The sequence below is a fragment of the Lactuca serriola genome, chromosome 4 (genome assembly GCF_051521515.1).
Source record: "Lactuca serriola cultivar US96UC23 chromosome 4, Lser_US96UC23_V15, whole genome shotgun sequence".
Lineage (NCBI taxonomy): Eukaryota > Viridiplantae > Streptophyta > Magnoliopsida > Asterales > Asteraceae > Lactuca > Lactuca serriola.
This window is the reverse complement of record NC_136411.1, coordinates 68,079,544-68,093,610: the sequence shown is the minus strand read 5'-3', so window position 1 is coordinate 68,093,610 and position 14,067 is coordinate 68,079,544. Positions and strand designations below refer to the sequence as shown.

At 37.1% G+C, this 14,067-nt stretch overlaps 1 protein-coding gene across 1 annotated transcript; it reads left to right on the top strand.

Annotated features, from left to right (window-relative positions):
• The first annotated feature begins 208 nt into the window (after positions 1-208).
• Positions 209-2,267, top strand: LOC145101814 (plasmodesmata-located protein 8-like). Its single transcript, XM_079039083.1, has 3 exons — positions 209-1,046; positions 1,125-1,232; positions 2,067-2,267. The coding sequence occupies exons 1-2, from the start codon at positions 332-334 to the stop codon at positions 1,229-1,231; spliced, it is 822 nt and encodes a 273-aa protein (XP_078895209.1). The 5' UTR covers positions 209-331; the 3' UTR covers position 1,232; positions 2,067-2,267.
• Positions 2,268-14,067: the final 11,800 nt, after the last annotated feature.

Here is a 14,067-nt window from a genome sequence, read left to right as displayed (position 1 = left end):
AGGTGCTTCACACAAAAGGTCTAGCTAAAGGCAATAATGAGTGTAGGTGTGTCGTTGCACATGAAAGAAGCTAGCTAGGGGGTATTAGAAGGTGCCCTCTGTCTTTCACTTCAATTTGTATAAGTAAAATATTAAGGGAATCCATTATGTTTAATAAATTATATAAACTGAAGCTATACTAAAAACATATTAAAGTATATGTGTTTGATCAAATATACTAAAATCAGAAAATATATAGCGCATACAAATTAACAGTTGAATGAAATTGTAAGTGGGTCCTTTGACATTAAAGGCAAAAGAAACCCTAGCTCTTGAGAAGTTCGAAAAAAAGATGTTCAAATATCACAAACTCTCTTCAATATTCCTCATCATCGTCATCTTCCTCTCTTACCTGATCAAATCCCACATCTTCATCTACTATGGATGTTCTCAAGAAAAATTCCAACCAAACACCCCTTCTGAAACCAATCTCAACTCTTTACTTTCATTATTTGTTTCCTCATCCTCCCAAGCCTTATACAGCAGTTATGCCATTGGAAACGACACAAACGCATCTTCAGAATCTTCTGTTTACGGTTTGTACCAATGTCGAGGCGATTTAAGGACACAAGATTGCGCAAAATGCATTAAAGAAGCGGTTTCTGAAGTAGGGTTAGCGTGTCCTTACTCATATAGTGGTAGTTTGCAGTTGAATGAGTGTTTAGTGAGGTTCGAGCATTATGATTTCTTTGGTGAGTTGGATACGAACCTAAGGTTCAAGAAGTGTAGCAAAAGTGTGAGTCATGATGTGGAGTTTATTAAGCGACGTGATGATGTATTGAGTGAGTTGGGTGAGGCTAATCAAGGGTTTAGGGTTGGTAGTGAGGGTTTAGTTCAAGGGTTTTCACAATGTTTAGGTGACGTGAATCCAAACGATTGTAGTTCTTGTCTTGGTGAGGCTATCTCGAAGCTGAAAAGCTTGTGTCGATCATCTGAAGCTGGGGATGTGTTCTTGGCTCAGTGTTACGTGCGATATTGGGCATCTGGTTACTACAATTCTCCTCCGGGTAAAAGATCAATGATAATATTATTAATTTGTGTTAATATTGTTATATATGTGATTTTCATTTTGATTCAAACTACAGAATCATCTGGTGGTGATGATATTGGGAAAACAATAGCCATAATTATTGGAGTTGTGGCAGGTGTTGTAGCATTTATTGTGCTTCTTTCTTTTTGCAGAAAATCATGAGGTAATTTTTTTTAGACTTTATAGCGTAGTTGGATATTATTTTTATAGTCAATTACTGTTTTCTTTAACCTTTTATATCAACATTCAATACCATGTGAGAGATAGATTTTTTTTTTCAATTATCATTCCATATATATCGAATGATTTTTAGATTTTGTATATCTTATCTCCTTCTAGTTCAATCCATGTTTATTTATCTTTTTAATTATACTTCAGTTTTGAAACTTTATTATTTCCTACTAATTAGTTAATTCTATAAAATATCTAATAATATTTCATTTATGATATAAAAATTATAACGATTATACAATATTTTCAAAGGTTTTTATTTGTATAAATATAACGCAATAATTGTTTCATATTTTGTATATATCAAATAAGGAACCGATATTGTTTTGTTTATATTTTTGTTTGTTCGTTGCATTTAACGTCTATGAAGTGGTAATAGTTATGATATGTTATTTAAAAAACGACAAACTAATTAAGTAGGATTATATAAATTTTAGATAGATGATGATCGATAAATTAAGTTAAATTTATATTAAAAAATTATTGGAATATACTAAATAACTATTAAAGAATGTAGTGGATGTGCAAAAGTTAGTCCAAAATCTTTGTTAGAAAAGTTTCCTATAAAAAATACCATTAAAGAATTAAAGAATGTATTAATTAAAAGTTAATATTAACTAAAAAGAAAGTTACAAAAGTCTGAGTCATAACATAAATCAACTAGATGCTCTTACATTCGATTGTTGAATTCTTTTCTATGATTTATTCCCTTGCACTTTTAATTTCTTTGAGTATTTTTAATGGTAATACCGATGCTATATTTCAGGTTAATAAAGTAGCCATGTAAGGGTGGCGTCTCAAATGAATTTGAAGCAAAGCTTGATGCTTAAGTTAACCAATGAGCAATGCTGATTTTGAAATTACGACAATGAAATATGTCTAGCATTTAGCTGCCTTAAGTGTTACAATCATTTTTGTCGACCGTATCAATATTTCATAAAGAAAATGTTCGCCTATATTTGTGTATGGTATGAAATCTATCTATCTCTTATAAAAAAAAAGTCATGCAAATGAATATAGTTTAAAATAGACCATCTATCTTGAACCATATTCATTTGACACTCATAAACTCTTCAACTTATGTTACTTAAATTGATCATGAACCATATTTATTTGATACTCAAACTTCTACTTATGTTACTTAAATGATAATATAACTCATGAGTTTTTTTTTTATCTTATGATATTTAATTGGTATTTTTGACACATGATTGGTTATATATATATATATATATATATATATATATATATATATATATATATATATATATATATATATATATGCATAAATTTCTGTGAAAACTAGTTTTAATCGGTCAACAAATCCCTCCATTTTAATTTCTGTTAATTTAGTGAGTGCCTTACGCAAGAGAGACATAGACCTTAGGATGTGTTCTTGTAGATTCGACCTTGCTTTCCTGTACTACCCCTTAGTGCATTAGAGCGATATTTTTCTTTATATTATTTGTTTGTTAGGCATTGCGACACACTGTTAACAAACTGACGTCGTTGCCAAGGACACGACAAGTACTAATCGTTTTATGCCAAGATCTACACATACAAGTACTCCACTACAATTTGATATGAAGATAGAGAAGACAACAAAGAAACTCAGAAAAAACTACTTCAATAGAAAAAGTTAAAGGGTTTTTTTGCATCAACATATTTTCTAGCACCAGAGCAAACAAATCCACAAAACATTCCCTTGTGGAATGAACCTGAAACAACCTTCTCATCCTTTCCCAAAGCACCTCCACCCTCACCTTCCCACAGTCCATTTAAAAATTACTCACCCACATCTTCCATCAAATATGAAACAATTGAACCTTCTGATTTAGATCCTGAAACATAACCAACTATGAGTGTTCACGGAGACGAATTAAAAAAAAACTATTCGTGAATGGGCGACACAAAGTGTTACACAACAACCTTTGTGTCTCACTTTCCCTGAACCTTAAAACTTTGATATGAAGTTTAGCTTGATTTGTCATAAAAATCATGAAAAATTCAATATTTTAAAACCAACCCAAAATCATAAATTATTTACAACATAGTTTTCAAAACATGTTCCATATCAGAGTTTACCAAAATCATAAGTCAAAATAAGAGGATGTGTACGGTCATGCATTCGCCTTCCCGCAATCGTCTGAAGTAGCTGAAACATAACCCAAAACTGTAAGCCCAAAGCTTAGTGAGTTCCGCCAAAGTACCAACACATAAACAAATAATACATATACAATAACAACATGCATTGGGTCCATAACTAAAAGACTGGATTACCCCTAAGCCCATAACATAAGTTTGGTTTGCCCTCGAGGCCCACAACTTATGTTTGGCTTGCTCCCCGACCAGATCAGTCCTTGGACTGAACACCACCAAGCTCTCAGTACGAGCCTAACATGCCCTACCAGCCCTCATCTTGTATCTAGAATGCTCTTGATCCCTCAGTATGAGTCTGGCATACCCTACCCGACCCTCAGCTCATATCTAGATTGCTCCAGGGTTTGTTGGCTACCGCACGGAGCAGTACGACCTCAACCCAACCCACACAATATGTCGACATATAATAGATACTAACATATACAAATAATCATACAGACAGTATCACAGGTAGTCCTTCTGATCTACCAGACTAGCATATCCAAACTAGCATGCAAATCTATTCCATTCTCAGCATACCAATGAATATCCGGTTATCAAACCAATGTGCCATCCTTGGTGCCTAGGACCCGTAAGTACAGTGAGGAAAACTGACCTTGCAAACTAAACAAAAGCTGATAAGGTCCTAACTCCGAATCTCAGCTCCGACTGCTTCCTATTCCATCTAAGTGACCAAACCAATTAGAATTCCCAAAATACCCTTAAGGTCAAACTTGGTCAAACCCACTAAGTCAACTAAGTTAGCCCAGCTGAGTCAACCCAACCGAACTCACCTGGTACGAGTACGTGGGGCGTACTTCGGAGGTACGCAGGGCATACTCCAACCCTCGCAGTTGACCACTATCGGGGTGGTTAACCTCGTACGTTGGGCGTACCCTCACAAACTCCAAAACCTCATTAAGTTTCCAACTTTATGACTTTACACGCCTAATAAGAGCTTAACCCAAGGTCTTAATCAATTAAGACCTTCTACAAGATACATGGAGCAATTTTAACCAATGAGACTTCATTTTTATGGCTAAGGACCCCTCCTAGGGTCTGAAAGGACAACTCAAAATGTCCAGAACATGTCATGCTCAAGATGAGACTTTTGGGACCAAAAAGGGACATAAAAACACCCATAAACAAGATCTAGAAAACTATCCATCAAGTTATGAACTTTATACCTTGAAATGATGGAGAATGGTGCAAAACTTCCAGATCCAAGATGTTTCTTCCCTCTAAGATGAGCTTAGTTCCTTCATTTTTCTTCTAAGCACAAAACACACACTTTAATGCTTGAAATGGCTTCATAAGGTGGTTATAGGGTTATAATCACAAAAGAGGGGTGTAGGCTATCAAGGTGAAGGGAAATGAGGCCATGAGGATGCTTAAATACCAACCAGGCTAAAAAATTTAGGGTTTCCTCATTTAGCAAATACGCCCCGCATACATAGATATACCCCCGACGTACTTGGGTGAGCCCTAGTACACTAAGCGTACACACTAGTATGCATGGCGTACTTCTCCTTGCTAAAATTACGAAAATGCCACTAGGGCCCCAATGCACATTTTCTTGGACTTAGGGACCAAAACGCAATATAATAAAATTAAAGGGTTGAAATTTAAAGTACCTTAACATCAGGATGTTACATGATTAAGTTGCTTCCGACTTTCCGAGGCCTTGAGAACAAAGATCCGCACAAGTTTCTCAAGGAGTTTCACGTAGTATGTTCTGGCATGAAGCCACATGCTATAACTGAACACCATATCAAGTTAGGAGCATTCCCCTTTTCTGTCCAACACGCAACAAAAGAGTGGCTGTATGACCTTCCTTTTGGATCAATAACTACATGGAACGAGATAGCCAAACTTTTTCTATGAAAATATTTTCCATAAGAAAAAGTGTCCAACCTCCGTAGAAAAATTCTTACGATAAAGCAAGGAAAAATAGAAGTCCTTCATACCTATTAGGAGCGTTTCAAGAAGTTGCTGGTCTGGTGACCACAACACGGGATCAGTGACTATCAGCTATATCAATGTTTATATGAAGGCCTTACTCTAATGGAAAGGCGATTGATAAACGCTTCGAGTGGTCGTTTGATTGTAGATATGACGCCAACTGATATCCGAGCATTAATAGAAAAGTTGGCAATCGAATCAAAACAATCATCTAATGAAGAAGAATGGTATCTAGATCAACTGTAAGGAGTGAAGGAAATCTACAATGCCCACCTTGAGTCCCAGATCTCAGAATTAACAAAAGTTGTTCTTTTACTTACAAAAGAAAAAGGTGTTGAACCAACGATCAGAAATTATAGGATATGCGCGAAGACTGGGCACCCAACATACATGTGCCCAATATTACAGGAAGATACTGAAGCTGTACAAGCCATGGGAGGTTATCAAGCACAACAAAGACAATTCGATCAACTGCGCAGTAACATCCCGTTTTACGGAAAGTAATTAGATAATAAACCACGAACCCCGGGAAATTATTATTATTATTATTATTATTATTATTATTATTATTATTATTATTATTATTATTATTATTATTATTCTATATTATTTGAGCCTAAAATTGAATGATAATTAAAGTGTTAGTTTCGGGAAGTCAAATGACAAGATTTGAACTCCAGGGGTTAAAAGTGTATTTGTAGGACTTAATTTGTAAAGAATTTATGGAAGTGGGGGTTAAAAAGTAAATTATGGACCTAAGATGAAAGGATCTTGGAAAGGCGGGGGCTAAATGGTAAATTTGGGATTAGATTTGAAAGAATTGGGGGACAAAGGGACTAATCTTGTTAATATGGGGGAATTTCTTTAAGAGGCGAGTATATAATCTCCCACCCGTCACCTTCTCTAACCTAAAACCCTAACCCTATTCGCTAGGCAGCCGCCACCCATACAAGTGACAACCTTTGGCCGCCACCCTCTCATATCCGATCTCTTGCGCCGCTATGCCCCTCCCTACCGTCGGGTTGCAACCTCCATCGTTGGGGTCCCAAACCACCGGAGCCAACTTCCTCTTGTTTATTATGACGTCGGGAATGGCTGGAGCAGATCCCACCAAGAGCAGCAACGCCACTGTTACATCACTCTTTCCGACCGAGCTGTCGTCGGGGATGCTTTTCTGCCATCGTGAAAGGGTGGCTGAGCTTTTGGATTTGTAAAGAAGATGCATCGTGGGGTCGTAGTTGGGATGGAGCGATGACGTGAGTATTTTCCATAGTAGAGACCGTAAACCACCAGCCATGGCCGTCGCAGGTGCTGTTGTCAAGGGCAAAGCCGCTGAAGACGACGTCGGGGTTGTGTACGACCACTCTCGGTCGCTTATGATGCTGCTGCCGGAACCACCAGGTGGGTGGTTGGACTATTTTTCCGATCAACTGTGTGGGTGCGATTTTGCTACTAGAGATCCTTCCATAGAGATGTTGTTTGGCCGGAAACCAAGGGAGACCACCATGGCTGCCAACCATGGTGGTAACCGCCGCCTTTGTTTCTCTGCCGCCATCAGCCGCCGCTTGGTGGTGGCTGTGAGTGGGTATGTGTGGTTAGTTTAGTGCGTGAGTGTGTTATTTGAGATTTCATTGTTGTAATTGTAATTGTATCAGAATAATGAAAGAAAGAACCCAAATCACCACTTTAGAGTGGTGGTTTCCGCCTCCTGCCGCCACCGGCCGCCGTGTCGGGTGGCGGTGTGCTTTGATTGCGTTTGGACCTTGTTTCGGGGATGTTTGGACAATATGGAACCAATGAAACCCTAATGGGCCTAATAAGGCCCAATGTGACCAAAAGCCCAACCAATGGACTAATGGGCTAGTATTGGGTTGGAAAACCTTAATTAGGGTTTGGAAAACCCTAATGGCATAAAACCCAAATTTTGAGAATTTAATCGAGACATACACGAGATTATTTAATAACTTGAAATATTAAATAATAATCATTGGTAAATTAACCAAAAGCAATAATGGACTTAATGGATTAAGTCCTTAATGGTTTAAGCCCTTAATGGGTTGAGTGAGAATCACTTAACCCTAATTGTCATTTTATGTGAAACCCTAGTTTGACTTGGGCTTTGTGCTAGGCCTTCCTATTGGGCTTTGGTAATTGGGTTATTAATGGGTCATCCAAGAACAAGCAAGTGGACTAGAATAACTTAATGGGCTTTAGGATAAGGCGCATATGAGGGTTTGGGCCCAATTTGGAAAATTAGGCCATAGATGGGACCTAATTTGGGCCTTGATGATTATATGATATTGGGCCATTGGAAATGCCAAATGTTTGGACTGGACTAAGTAGTTGGGCCTTTAATTATGACCATGTAAAGGTTTGGGCCCAATTTGGAAAATTGGGCCATATGTTGGGCTTTGGCCCATTACTTGACTTTTGGGCCTTTGAAGTGTGAGTTGGATCTTGGGCTTGGAATCCAATTATTAATTGGGTGTTGTTTGATGTTGGCAGTTCGAGAATCTGTCAATCAGCAGCTGGGGTTTCATCCGCGGGACTTCAACAGTGCCAGGTGAGTTCTCCTCACTATATCAACGGGGTCTACGACACCAAGGCCGGCCCTTTATGATTGCATTCTGGTGTTAGGATGTTGCTATGCTATGTAATCTGTTAGATACGTATGATTATCTATATATATGTTAGTGACCTGGTTAGGTCGACATCCTGGTTATAGGATGTTGCTATGCTATGTGATCTGTTAGATCCGTATGATTATCTGTACATATGTTAGTGACCTGGTTAGGTCAGTATCCTGGGCATAGGATGATATTGTATTAGTGACCGGTTAGGTCGGTATCCTGGTTATAGGATGTTGCTATGCTATTTGATATGTTAGATCGGTTGACTGTTATACATGCTAGCGTATGATATGTATGTGCACATGTTTGTTTGATTGGGGGTAGGTTGAGGCGGTCCTGCTTTGTGCTGAAGGCCAACATACCCAGGGTGGTCCGGATAGATTACAGCCTTAGGAGGGTATGATAGTCAGACCGACGGCCCGACGAGCGGTCCGGATAGGCTGAAGGCCTTACGAGGCGGTCCAGACGTGTCGAAGGCTCGGAGAGCAGTCCAGATAAACTGAAGGCCAGCGAGGCGGTCTAGTCAGGCTGAAGGCTCATTATGCACGTTGTTCTGTATTTATTGATATTATATAAGTATGGTTATATAAGGTTGGTATTTTGGGGGAAACTCACTAAGCTTTGAGCTTACAGTTGTTGATTATGTCTCAAGTACTTCTGATGATCGTGGGAAGGTGAAGGCGTGATCGTACAACTCCTCATATTTTCATGATTGATTATGGGGATAGTCTGATGCTTAAACTATTTTGAAAAACAAATTGTAATAACTTAATGGTTTTAAATGTAACACCCGCAGATCCGGGCTAGTCAATTTGGAGACGATGAGCATCAAAAATGAGTTTTTTATGGAAAATTATTTAGAAGGATTAATCTTAACCAAGTTGTAGTATATGTTACAAGGGTTCCGTACAAATAAATAACGCCGAAATCCGAGTTATAACGAAGAAGTTATGGTCCGTCGAAGTTTTATGGCAAAACCGACACGACACCGGGAGACGTAAATAGTGAATTTGCAGTAGAGGACTTTTTAGCCTTAGTGATCTAAACCAAATTTTTAGTATACGTTAAACCGAGAACATCCATAAAAAGAACGCCCAAATCTGAGTTCGTATGAGGAAGTTATGATTTTTCTAAGATTCGACTTAGCAGTGCACGACCTGAAACTCGAATTTTAGTTCGAGTGGTTTTGGATTACGCCACCTAAATGAGAGTTGAATATCTCATTAATAGGAACTCAACGGTAAAAATACAGACGAAAACGGAGTTCGTATGAAGGAATTACGAATTCTTTGCGGTCATTTAAAAGTCTAAACTCTTCCTACTGTTAAATTTAAGATCGGTCGAGAATTAGCTGACGGAGTCCAAATGAAAGTTGTAGATCTTGTTTTTACCTACGCGTGTATGTAAAGAACGTTGAAAACGGAGTTCGTATGCAAAAGTTACGGGGTTTAGAAGTCGGCAGGGTGCTGCTGTAAAAGGGGTGACGTGGCTGAATATGGGCCAAGGCTTTCTCCCCAAGAAAATCCATCAGGTGATGACACGTGGCATCGACTCGGCGAGTCCGTCAGGATTTCACCCTATAAATAATGGTGTTGGGTTCCCTCATTTCCTCACCCCTCAACCCTCTTCTTTCTCTCTCTAAACTCTCTCTCTAAGCCTCCTTAACCCCCCAAAGCCTAGGGTAACTCCCTAGCATGAGGCGGAAGCCTCGAAGCGCCGACGACTCCGAGAAAAGAGCCTTTCGGCTCGGGAACGCTGCTCCAGTGAAGCCCGGTTTTGCGAAAAATCCGTTGTAAGTGAGCTACGCCTACGCTATTTTTAGTATAGCTTCTAATTAATTATAGTAACACCATTAGGACCTTAAAATAATTGTTTGGGATATTATTATGAGTTATATTGAGTGTTATTTAATGCTTATATAATAATAATAATAATAATAATAATAGCTAGACTATTAATTAGTCACGGTTAACGTCAAACTAAACCCTAGTCATATTGATACTAGGTTTTGTCGAGGAAATTGTTTTAAGAGTAACGAAGTGTTGTCCGAGTGCCGAGTCACCGCCTAATCAGGTGAGTGCATAGTTACTTTCATCTTACACATAGATATGAAGTATATAAATTACGTGCTATGTGTGCATATTGTCGGAATACTTGTTGTCTATGCTGGGTGAGAGATTTTTATAATTGTTTTAAATGTTTTAAACTGTATACGTATTTTTATATCTACAAAATATGTTGGGTAAAACATGGGTAGATGAAGGACGAGGGGTGAAAGCTGAAATAGAGGAATATTAGTGGTATGGACCTAGTGCCCTATAGGTGAACATTGGCAACAATGGACCTAGTACCCTATAGATGAGCAGTGGCAGCTGCGCCACAAACTGTAGATGTTGTTGATCTACGATAAACATCATAGCAGCTGCGCTCTAAGGATAATATCAGCAGCTACGCCTAATAGAGAACATTATAACCTTGACAGTAGCGTCTAAAGGATGATACCAACAAAAGCGCCTCATATAGAATGTCACAACTATGGCAGTTGCGCCTAAGTGATAGAACAAGCAGTTGTGCTTGACAACTGTGTCATTGACAATGATGAACTTCGTACCTATTCCTTAGGAAAATCCTTAGGAACGAATGAACGAGAAATAGCTGATTCTTAGGGTAGATCCTTAAGATTAAAGAAGATAATGAGGATGAATAATTGGGTTAACTGTTTGATGATTAAACATAATAATTGTATTATTATGGGTTGAAAACCCTATGTACTCACCAACTTTCCCAACCTGACCCACTCAGTTTATTTATATCACAGGTGTCGATATGAAGTCACATTACACTGAGAGATTAAGGAGATATAGATCACTAGTGATAACGAATGTAAGTTCTGTTTATGCTTATGTTTCTGTATTGACGATAACATCCCAATGTTTTAAATGAATAAAAATACATTTCTTCGGAAATGCTTTGATAACAAATTTATCATGTTTCACTGGGAACAAATTCCGCACATTTTTATTAAAAAGAGGTACTCCGATTTTTATAAAGCATAAACAAAATCGGTCTTTTCTGGCCGTGAAAATGGGGATGTCACATTAAATGTTTTAGAAAGTTTTAAATTTGCTTGAATTTTATGGGTGTTACAAGCACAACAACCAAGCTTGGGGAGGCTTCCGGGACAACTTCTAACCAAGACCCCAACAAAATTTTCAGCAGAGATGTAACGCTTGGAATTGGTTATGTTCCTAGTTGCCCTTCATAGTTAAAAATTTCAATTTTGACCCCTATAAGTAGTACGCAAGGCGTACAACAGGTTACATTTGGCGTACTAGCTTAGAAGCTAGTACGCGGGGCGTACCTTAGGTGTACGCTTAGCGTACTAGTGGATGATGGTCGCGAGTCCGAAGCCTCGTACGCTGGGTGTACGAGGAGTACGTATGGCGTACGAGGGGGGGGGGGGGTAAGAAAACCCTATTTTTCAAGTTGTACTCAAAATACCGTTATACTCGAATTATCTGAAAATGACATAAAAATGCTAGCAGTATGAGAATTCTGATAAAAAATATGAGCTGAACATTATTTAAACTGGTGACATGCGAATGTAAATGCTAATAAAAACTACACTAAAAGATGCATAAAATAACATCTATCATACACATCTAAAATCGATTTGCAAGAACTCATGGAGGTGCCCCGACATTCATAATTGATTTTAGATAAAGAACTAGAAAATCGATATACAGGCCTAATAATCATCAAAACGTAAAAAAAAAAAAACTTGTCTTGACACAGACCTCATATCAAAATTCCATGTCTCTAAATGAATTGAACATCATTTTTAGATGAAGAGCTTGATTAATGGGGATAAAAATCAGATAAAATAGTAAAAAGTGAAATCAAACATGTGTCTTTTTGTGTTTTTCTTATTGAAATTAGACATGGGCGAGAATAACACATCAATGTATATAAATGTCAAACTGAGGCTCTAATGTCAGCAAAAACCAGGTGTGTATCCATGTGGTTCCGATGGTAGCAAAAACACACCACCTTGACTTACACCCTCTAATAATTGCAACATCACTACCCCTTCTCTCATTGCGTGTGTCTGTATAGATTCAACAATTGAGATCTCTAGAATGAATAGAAAATAGTTTAAGGATCAACCCTCGTGTATGGGTTTTGATTGTCTCTATTACTGTGTGTCGTTTGTGGGTTTCAACCATTCCCCTTAATTCTAATTGAAGTTGCCCTCGATCAAAAAGATTATTCCCAAACCAAAACAACCAAGAATTTAACTCAAACCTTTATCTTTTTTCTGTTTGTTATGAAGAACAAATCGAGAAACAAAGAAGATAGTAAAATTGAGTCGATAGACCCCCATGAACACCCACTAATTTGGGTTTAATCAGCAATCCTATTGAGATGAAAACTACCACAATTTATGAAGAAGAAATCAATTTCTACGATGAAGAAGACATGAAAGTGTCAATTTTAAAATCAAACATACCCATACTAATTTCTATGATGGAGACATAGGTCTTACCGACCTCCCCTTATTGCGATGGTTGGAGGTAGAGGTCTTATTGGAGAAGACGACTTCCCCTTGTTACGATTTGGTGGTTGGAGGCGGGAGTTATATGGTTGCAACTCGATTCAAAGGGTGCATCTCAAAACAACTTATTGACTTTTTTAAAAAGTCAAAAAAAATGTTTGGCAAAAAGAAAAATACTTTTAAAACAACTTCTCCTTAACCTTTCAAAAAGGAGATTTTAAGAAGTTAGAATTTATAATTTTTTTTTTCTAAATTCCTTGTGGCTTTTTGAGTTATAAAAGTCAATATTACCTTAAATTACTCATAAGCTAAGATAAACATTAAAAAAACGTATTGATTTATTGATTTTTTTTCCACAACAATAATTAATCCAAACATTTTTTTTAAAAAAACTTGTTTTCCTTGCACCATAAGTTAATAAGTTATTTTGTATAAAAATCCTTTTTAGAATACCTTTTAGAGATGTCATTTATTTTTGTTTGAGTAAATGATAATTGAATAAATGATATATTTCTCATGTTTTATTTTAGACAAGAACGACATCACTTATTTTGTTTTCATGTTAACCTAAAAACAAAAAAGATAAATGTAATATTATAAAACAATCAGTAATTTCTTACAAAAACTGGATATTTAGGTTAATATGAAACATAATTGAAAATATAAAACTTTTTCTACATATAAACAAACTAATACATGTGTTTTTTCTGAATTTTGCCATATATATATATATATATATATATATATATATATATATATATATATATATATATATATATATATATATATATATATATATATATATATATATATATATATATAGGGGACGGTTCACTTGAGATTAAAAAAAGTAGAGATCTTGAGATTAAACCTCAGCCATATATTTCGCATTTGCCGCTCTAATGCTCTAGCGTACCAGCAGCAACGACGTATGCCTAATCATAAATGATTATATGACAGAGAGGTATAATCATACAGGATTATACATGTTTATACGTATATGCATAATCATAAATGATTAAACATATATGACTGTTCACAGATTGAGTAATCATAAATGATTATTACAGTTAGTCGCAAAAGAGGTGGTGGTGACAGAGGTGGCGGTGGTATAAGTAATGGAGGCGACAATGGTGGGGTCGACTGGTGTCAGAGGTGGTGGTAGTGGTGGTGGCGGTGGCGGTTACGTTGTTGGGGATGGTGGCAGAGGAGAAAGGAACGGGTAGCACTGTGTAATCATTTATGATTACACCAGACATGCCGTGCCGGTACGCCGAAGGATTAGAGCGGCAAATGTGAAATACGTGGCTGAGGTTGAATCTCGAGATCTCTATTTTATTTTTAATGTTACCGGAACCTACCTCTCTCTCTCTCTCTCTATATATATATATATATATATATATATATATATATATATATATCTTTATCTTTATACCTTAATAAGCATTTAGCCACAAATGCTGAATTTTAAGAGGTACAAT

Bases quoted from the DNA above. Each gene is read 5' to 3' on its own strand.
- LOC145101814 (XM_079039083.1), top strand. From the start codon at position 332: ATGTTCAAATATCACAAACTCTCTTCAATATTCCTCATCATCGTCATC. The intron at 1,047-1,124 runs GTAAAAGATCAA...TTCAAACTACAG, and splicing joins TTACTACAATTCTCCTCCGG to AATCATCTGGTGGTGATGAT.